Source organism: Drosophila melanogaster, chromosome X (assembly GCF_000001215.4).
Source record: "Drosophila melanogaster chromosome X".
Lineage (NCBI taxonomy): Eukaryota > Metazoa > Arthropoda > Insecta > Diptera > Drosophilidae > Drosophila > Drosophila melanogaster.
In genome coordinates, this window is record NC_004354.4 from 2,435,504 (window position 1) to 2,444,144 (window position 8,641).

General features: G+C 47.4%; 1 protein-coding gene across 2 annotated transcripts; it reads right to left on the reverse strand.

Annotated features, from left to right (window-relative positions):
* Positions 1-6,809: 6,809 nt before the first annotated feature.
* On the reverse strand, positions 6,810-8,473 carry tko (technical knockout). 2 transcript variants are annotated; one of them, NM_080311.3, is made up of 2 exons: positions 8,231-8,473; positions 6,810-7,229 (listed from the first exon to the last, which is right to left on the reverse strand). In NM_080311.3, the coding sequence occupies exons 1-2, from the start codon at positions 8,280-8,282 to the stop codon at positions 6,859-6,861; spliced, it is 423 nt and encodes a 140-aa protein (NP_525050.1). In that variant the 5' UTR covers positions 8,283-8,473; the 3' UTR covers positions 6,810-6,858. The 2 variants fall into 2 exon arrangements, with proteins under 2 accessions (NP_525050.1, NP_001245490.1); NM_001258561.1 differs by having other exon boundaries at positions 6,810-8,162.
* Positions 8,474-8,641: the final 168 nt, after the last annotated feature.

An 8,641-nucleotide genomic window follows, 5' to 3' on the forward strand; every position in this document is an offset into this window, starting at 1 on the left:
TCATTAAGGCAAATGAAAGGGTTCTGCCTCGGCGTAGTTCGGCTCGGGAAAGCCCTTTTCCGACTTTCCCGGGCGGTTGCTTAATGATAACAAAACCGGATGGCGTTGGCTTGATTACAAGTGGTTGCTCGCTGGCAATTTTGCGGGTCGCTCGGAATGCTGACCGCCGCTGTGGTCACTTTTGGCAATTTCCTACAATTGTTGTCTCAACCCCTCCTGCGTTTCTTTTGGCGCAGCAGGGTGGACGTGAACGTCTGGAGTTTGGAGTGGGGTAGAAGTTTGGGGAACGAACATCCCATCAATTCGGCGCGATGTGACACATTTATGGGGAGTCTGTGGAGTTAGTTGCTGACTCGAAATTAGGTTTTATGCCCCCCCACTCCTGGCTAAATCGATGCGGTGACCACCTGCCCCTCGCCGTGGCTGAAAATCCTGTCATTGATACTGAAACTGTTTTGTCAATACAATCGGGGGAAACTCGAGAAGACTTTTGCTGTGGCGCAGCAACATTATAAGATTATCTGGTCAGGCAACCTCAAATTTGTGGCCAGACAAGTGGAAACGATGCGAAGAAAGCAGATCACTTCCTGTCTTACCCTTCGCCGATTATCTTTTTGTCGTGATCGAGGTCTGTTTGCCAAATAGACAAATACTGCGATCAGCGGAGCGTGGAAAGAGTTCCTCTCCCTGGGAACTGACCCGCTGTCCCCCGGAATCCTTTTCTCTACTAGACCATATATAAATATACATCCATCGCGTTTATTGTCTCGACTGTCAGCGCAGACCATTAGCTAGGGTTTTCCAACAATCCGCCGGACACAATGGAGGATCACTCACATATGCCACGCCATCTTAGCACTCTAAACGCTAAACTCCTAATGATCTACGGTTCCGGTCGACCCTTGGATACCCCTTGCATACAATTTGCCACAAGTTGCCGTGATTAATTAACTTGAATGGCAATGGCGATGGCAATGGCATTTGCATTTCCATTAACATTGCCAAGGCTCATGTTGCGTTCTTGTTCGGATTGCACGAGTAATTTGAGGCGCTCAATTTTTCGACGCATAATTAGAAGCGGACTGAGAACTGAGGACCGCTGGCTGCGGAATTGTTTCGGTGCACGAGCCACACGACTTTCTTCACTAATTGTTAGCTGGAACGCTTCAAAGGAACTGCGGGAAAGAAAGTTCCTCGACAAACAGCCTCCTGCCACGAAGCCCGGACTTTGATCCTTTCCCTTGGAGTGTGGCAAACGAATCGATACTGGGTTATGCTCTGGGTGCAGCAATTAGTTCGAATTTGCTGGATCTCAGCTCAAATGCTGAATTGGAGATCATTGGAGTCCATTCGGAGTGCTGCAGATTTCTAGTGGTCAGACTGCTTGGTTGGGGTAATTGTGGAGTGAGTGGGAATAGAAATCGAGATACGATTCTCCAAGTAGTGGCTATTCAGCTGGCTGCTGGCCACATCCCGAAGGAAATGCTGTCACAGAATCCGAGCAGTGAAGACCAACACGAGCCAACGAGCGACAGTTCGCCTCCCATTGTTGGTTAATTTATCAAAGATGCAAAAAGAGCCAACTCACGCTTAAGTGGAAGGCTGCCTAATGAGCGTGTTCAGTGGTCTTTTTTCGGTATTTGGTGTTCAATGCTCAATGACCAAAGTCCGATGCCCAGTGCCCAGTGTGGTCAGCAGCTGGAAAAAAGGAACACATGTGGCTCATGCCCCTGGCTAGTGAAAGGATTCGACTTTGGACTCTGGGACTCTGGATCCTGGACTCTTAATTCTGCATTCTGGACTGGGAACATGACGGAGTAAACACATCCTCATTAATCTCGAGGGGGCGTAGACCGAATGGGATCGGAGTTCGGACTGCGGCCGGAGGATCGAAATTGCTCTGGCTCTAATCCCGCCGCACACAACATATTGCAACTTTATGTCGGGGAAACGCGATTCGAAATCCATTTCGATGGCTTGACTTGCGTTTTGTTTTTCCAGCATCAATGGCGAGTTAGTTTGGCCTTCCAGCCCCGAACTGGAATCCAACGAAAATATAATAAGTGGGCACGTGTTTCTGCCTGGTCCACAGGGCATACAAACGATTTGTTTTTCTACGGCCAACAGGCCCTTGGGCCTCGTCTGGGGTTTGTTTTTACTCATAAATATTTGTTTTTATTTGCCTAAGCACAGAGTTTGTGTCGTCTTCTAGGGAACGCACACAGCACAGCCAGGAACGCAGTTCGAGGAGTCGCAGGATCCTTGTCCAGGCGCCAATCGAGCACCTCTTAAGCCTTTACAGCTGCCCAACGGAAGTGAAGTGAAGTGAAGTAAAGGAGTTGCTCAAAGTGGCCTCACGTTCGCCGAGGTCAATGGGTGTGTTTTCGAAGTCCGCACTGTAATGTCACTCTTTTGGTTGAAAAACATTTGGAAAGTCTGCCTCTAGTTCCCCTGGACACCAGATACATCCATAAGAAAGCATAAGGTAAATTATGAATTGGCAATCAATTGAAATAAACAGATTTCCCTTCGCTCTACAGAAATTTGGTTCTCACACAACTTTGAGTCCCTTTTTTGCAGGCGCACACAAAGGTGTGTGGATAAAGTTTTTGAGAGAAAAAAACTCATTACGAGTTGCATTAAGCTCATAATTGATTGACAAACGGGCCGACGAGCTGGTGGAACTGATGGCCAAGACGTACCATAGTGCAGGGTCCACGCTCTGGATTAGACCAATTTTAAGGGGAATTGCTATCTGCTCGGTTCACACATAGCTGATCTGCCCTGCCCTGCTCTGAATTGCAGGACGTTAGATTCTGGGCCGAGAATTTTGAGCCGTGGGCGTGTGCGGGCCATGGATTTCACACACCGATCTCAGGAGGATCCTGGAACAATCCCTTGCAGCATGACGAAAGGTAAATTTGTAAACAATTGTGCTAATTAAGCCAGCCCAATAAAAATCGGCTCTCGGAGGCTTGAGAGGCTCGAGCGGCCTGAGTGGCCTGAGAGCCCGGGGCGGATGGCCGAATGGCCTGAGATCTCCCGGGGAGATCCAGGCGAGCACTTGAACTAAATCCGGTAGCTTAAACGAGTTAAAGGAACTTGAACGGAACTTAATCCCATAAATTTGGGAAAAATACAATTTTAATCAGGTTAATTCGTGTGTAGCGCGACTGTTGCATGGTTTCGGGATCTGGGCCACGGGATCAGGGGCCAGGTAGTCGGTCGAGCGAAAGGATTAGGCCTCTGGATCTCGGGGATTTAGCGCAAACAGAGGTGAGTCCGTCCAGCACAGGCCCACCGCCCATCGCCTTCCTGCGACATTTTAATTTAATCTCAGATTACGAGCGAACGAGGAGACGAGATCGCGGATCGGGAACGGGATCGGCATCGGGATCAGTCCACAGTCCACCAGATTAGGCCACTCCGCTCGTATATTGCAAAATAATGGTCGAGTTCCAGGGGCCGCCAGTTCGATTGCAAAAGTTTCACGTAAATCCGTAAGATTAGATGGCTAGATCCCCAGATTTTCAGATTCCCTCCCGCGCTTAGCCCAATTGTTAGGTCAATTGCCAAATCACTTGAGCGGGGAATGGAAAACTGGGCCATCTCATCGTGGAGGTAATCCCAGTCGCAGCAGATCTAGGTAGATCCTTGAAAGCCACTGGTCATGCCCACTAAAGCTAGCAGTGCCTCCGATGATCGCATTCCCCTGATCCCCACACAAGTCCAAAGTAGTCCTCTGGACTAGATGCGTTGACTTTCGAACCCCTGGGAATACTACAGCTACAAATAGAAATGCTACAAAACTTAATTATAAATAATGTTTAGATTGCAGAAACAAATATTCTAGAAACTGCACATATTTACGAATTGTACATCAAGATTGTGAAAGAATAAATCAATGATTAAAATCAAATATCGTTTCTCTTTCTACCGACAAAATTCACGGGAAAAAGTGCGAAAAATATCAGCTCACGATCCAAGTCGCCACGTGCCGATCGTGCGCTGGCTAGAAAGGATTGCCATTCGATCGTGACGCCCCAAAGGGAAAGGATTTAGGGCATGAGTAAACATATTCCGATCGCCAGGATCTCTTTGACAATGTCAACACAGATCGAAGTCGGAGTCGTGGACTGCGATCGTGGCGAATCAGATGCGATCTGCGATCGCTTGGGGTTGAAATGCGAAAATCACAAGGGGATCGCGAGTGAGTACCGATTGACACTTGGGCCGCTCACCTGGCGGCCAAGGTGTGTGTGTCTTTTCTCGCCTGTGATTGGAGTGTGCTCTGCACGTGGCCAGAGGACACACATTCCGCACATTCGCATCAGAGCGAGAACGACGATCGGATGACGATCCTTTGTGTGGTTTGGCCCGCCCGTCGTTTGTTGTTGCTTCTCCTCCCTTTTTCCGTTGACCAGTTTTTTGTCAGTTTGATCTTTCTGAGGGAGAATTGCTCGGTTCTCGCCTCTTTCTGCAATCGATTACAAGAAAATGATGATGTTTCCGAAGGATAATCTCAGTTGCAGCATCTAGAGACCGTCTGGTCGGGGGTTATGCATCATTATTTGACTCACACTTGACATTTCGATTGTTGCCAAAGAAAGGAGACAAGGGCCTAAACAACAAGATGCCAATTAGGAACCTCTTTCTTGTGCGATCTAAAGAAGATCAGACCAGAAGTTTGGGATCACAGGTCCCCGCGGAATGCGGCTTAGCTGAAACCATTTTTATTGCGAATCGCACACTGATTCTTGGATTCCGGGATTCAGCCATTTGGCAGCGCCATTTTGGTTCCGGCGTTACGAGACTCACATCACGCAAGGACAAGGGTTGCACAAGGGTTGAACATTTCGGAGTCGTCATCTTCTTGGGGTGGTCCATCCTCCTCCAGCCTCCTTCCACCATCCGCAATCCACTATCAACCCCCAGCCACCCAACCCCAAAAGGTCGCCGAACACGTGTCCATGATTAAATAAAATGTTTGGCAATTCGTACAGTCAAACTCCAGTGACTCCGCCACCCTTTCTATATGCTTTTCCATTTCGTGTCCGCAGAAAAAGAGTAAAACTAAACGGGGAAGTGACAGCATCGATTGGTTATGGGTGTGCAAAGGATGTTTAGAAGGGGTGCAGGCACAATTAAAGCCCTCAGCCACAAAACAGACCAGAACAGAAACTCACAGATATAGAAGAAGAGGCCAAAGTTGGGAGAAAATCAATAACTAACGCCTAATGTTGTGGTAAGCAAGAAACAATTAAATATATAGTCAATGCAAGAGTCCGAGGGCCAACGGTGAGTTCGATTTAAAATGTGTTATATCTTCGCAAATGTTCTAGATATACAACCAGGATAGCCGGTTATAGGCCGGACGTATCTCCTAGTTCGGACACTCAATCATTGCCCGAAAAATTGCGATTTGAGTCGCACAATTCGTTGGAGATAAAAACTTTTGAATGTCGTTTTTCCCAGATGTTTTGCCAATTCATTCTGGCCAAGCCACAGACGTGTGAACGCCTCGATGATTGGCCAGTAATCCCCGAGACCGGGAGTCATTTTTCATTTGGCAAATTTTACAGTTAACACGGCAAACAAAAGGAGAAAGAAGAAAAAGCAGCTAATATCCTTCGGCGATTACACGGAAGCAGGACTCGTATGTGTTTTTTCCTCAACGCTGGACAATGGCGTTTTTATTGATAAAAATTATGCACGCCGGCAAACAAAGGCGGGGCCCAAAGATGTTGGACAACTTGACTCAGCAGAAAAGACGGCGAAGACGAACGATCCCGGGACAAAGGACCTGCTGTCATAATGGCTCAATCAGGCAACAGGACTAAGGACATTCGTTCGGGACTAACGGTACACCCATGGTCCTGCATTCTGGCCCTCTGTTGACACAATGTCTGGCGGACAGAGGAAACGGCATTGCTGCGGTCACTGAAATGTCATCCATCCGAGGATGTGGACAAAAAAGACATCTACACGGCGACAGCTTCGACGTCGGCTAACTTAAAAAGGATCCTTCAATGTATTTGCCTAACGGTCTCTGCGACAGTCCTTTCTGCGGATGGGTTAACGGTGAGAACTGCGCAGGACACTACCGAAACGACTTTGATTCGGACCGACAATTCGGGTTGAGGATCCAACAACAACTATGAACTGTGTCTGTAATAAAAGTTTGATATTATATAGCTTGCAATCAGAGATATTTACATTTTGTGCCCATATGCGTTTCATCTTCAGCGAATAAGCAATCGAAAAAAACCAAACAAACCAAGCTCGTGATTTGCAATCGCACTTGTGATCAGAACTGATCAATACGTATTTAAGTCCCAGTTCTTTAAAGAAGATACTTCCCCTTGTGCAAGAACTCAATTTTCTTAGCTAATTTTCGGCAGTCACCCAGCAGGATTCCCAAAAAGGACCAACTACTACATCGATTTTCCATTGAACTTCGTAGCTGTGAAGAGTGGGCGTATTGGAGTGCCGCCCATTTCAGCTAACGATTATTTGGCAGAAAATTTGCAATTCTGTTAAAAAGCAAACAGGATTCATGCAAAAGGATTTGCCAGCTAAAGCGTAAAATGCCGTTTAAGACCATTTTCCCCTGAGAGACCCGGCTATTCTTAGGTAAAGATGATGCGACAGCCTATTGACTTAAGATTACGAGAATGCAGCCAACCGAAAGGAGATCCTGACTGAGCCCGTTCACTTGTCACTACTCACTCACTTACCTCTTAAGCCGGCTGAGCTGCATAATTTTCCATAAAAAACAAACAATAATAAGAACGACGCATCCGTCTGTTGATTGTGAAGCAATGCATTTGAACAACGTGATTAGGAAGTGGTTATTAACTATTGGCTCTTCTTGACGACGTGCGCCAAGTCGTAGACTCCGCGCACAGCCTTCAGCTTAACGCCGGGCACGTCCTGCAGACGCCCCACGCGGCACAGTACAATGTTGTGCTCTTGCAGGTTGTGCCCGATGCCGGGGATGTAGGCCACCATCTCCTTGCCGGTGGAGAGGCGCACCAGCACGCACTTTCGATTGGCCGAGTTCGGCTTCTTGGGCTTCTTTATCAGCGTCTTCAGGACAACGCCCTTGGCGAAGGGCTTTCCATCCAGCGGCTGGCGCGGCGGACGCGTCTTTATGTGCGGTCCGCTGCGGTGCATCTGCTGCAGCGATGCCATTCCACGGACGGCGGTCTCATAGCTGCACTGGATGGCTGGCAAAGAAGTGAAAGAGTTAGATATGTCGCTTAAAGAAAACCAGTACAACAAAATTAACTGCTCCAAGTTTGAGATTGCAATCATGATCATTTTTAGAGGTAACACTCCTAGTTGATTATGAGAAAGTGGCTAGACTATAAACACACAAGGGTTCGGCCATCGATCGACTCGATTGAGAATGCAATGATGGGAGCGAAAGAGATCGCTCGAAATCAATAAAGCACGACTGTACCGGCTTCGAAATGCGGACAAAAGGGTCACTTCCACGGACAGTTGGTCAGTGATTGACAATGCCCGCTGGTTCTGTGCTGGCTCCTTTGTCATACGGCTAATCTCTGTGGAAATCGAGAATTGTGGAACGGAGTTGGCGGCTGGCGACAATAATTGCGGCCAAATGACGCGCAAGCATGGAAGTACTCGCTCCGAATCCTGTCAAGCCTTTTTGGCCAGAAACAAAGCGACGTAGCAGCGTTTTCAATTATAAATATGCCAAATGCCACACACAACACAAGCGGCAGGTAATAATTTCCATATGCAGGATTGCCGGACAAACAAATCCGGCACCTATTGTCTCCTAAACTGCGACCTTTTTTTTGCGGTTGAACATTTCCATTGTTTCCGCGCTTTTCCTTCTTTTTCGGGGTGACAGGTTTTCAATTATTTTTCCAATCTAAAGCGGGGGAGCTGCGGAATGTGCATGTTGATGTGCATGTGAAACTGGCAATGAAAATATTCGCAGGCGAAAAGTGCGGCCGCCACGCGCGGCCAACTCAAAAAGAGTTGGTAAAACCTGGGGGAAATGCACGAAAGTCGGGGGGAAAACAAACACTTATGCGCTCCCGGTTTATTTGGTTTTCGCTTCGCAGCGGAAGGGTGGCTAAATGCGCCAAGTCACGGACTCCTGAGGGCCAGTTCCTGCTTAGGAGCAGCTAATGGCCACCAAATCAATTAAAATATTCGATTTTTAAGGTATTTAACTTGGTTTAGTTAAGCTTACCCTGCGAAGCCAACTGTTTCGTAATGCCAAAGGATTGCCGCAGAAAATTCATGCTCTTGGAGTTTTGTTCAGTAGTTTTTTGTTCAGTTTGTAGTACCAGCCGTCGCTCGGATTGGTGGCGCTTGCTCGGAAGCTATTTAGTCGGCCTTTTGTGTTATAAAAGCGCTAAAATATTTAATAATCTAATTCCAATTCAATTCTAATGTGACAATCAGCTGTTGCTGTCCTAGAGCTGGCACAGGTGTCGATAGTCACGCATGGCAGTCACGTATGGTAGGTGCACTCGCTAAAACATGGTGGGTGCATCCGCCAGTGAGAGTTGCCAGATGAAGGCGGGATTTTTAAAAATGGTATTTAAGAATATGAAAATCCCAGTATTTTGAATGACAGCACTTAAATTTCCCATCATTA

What these genes read in the sequence shown, in the direction of transcription:
- tko (NM_001258561.1), bottom strand. Translation starts at nt 7,323, where the DNA reads ATGATCATGATTGCAATCTCAAACTTGGAGCAGTTAATTTTGTTGTAC.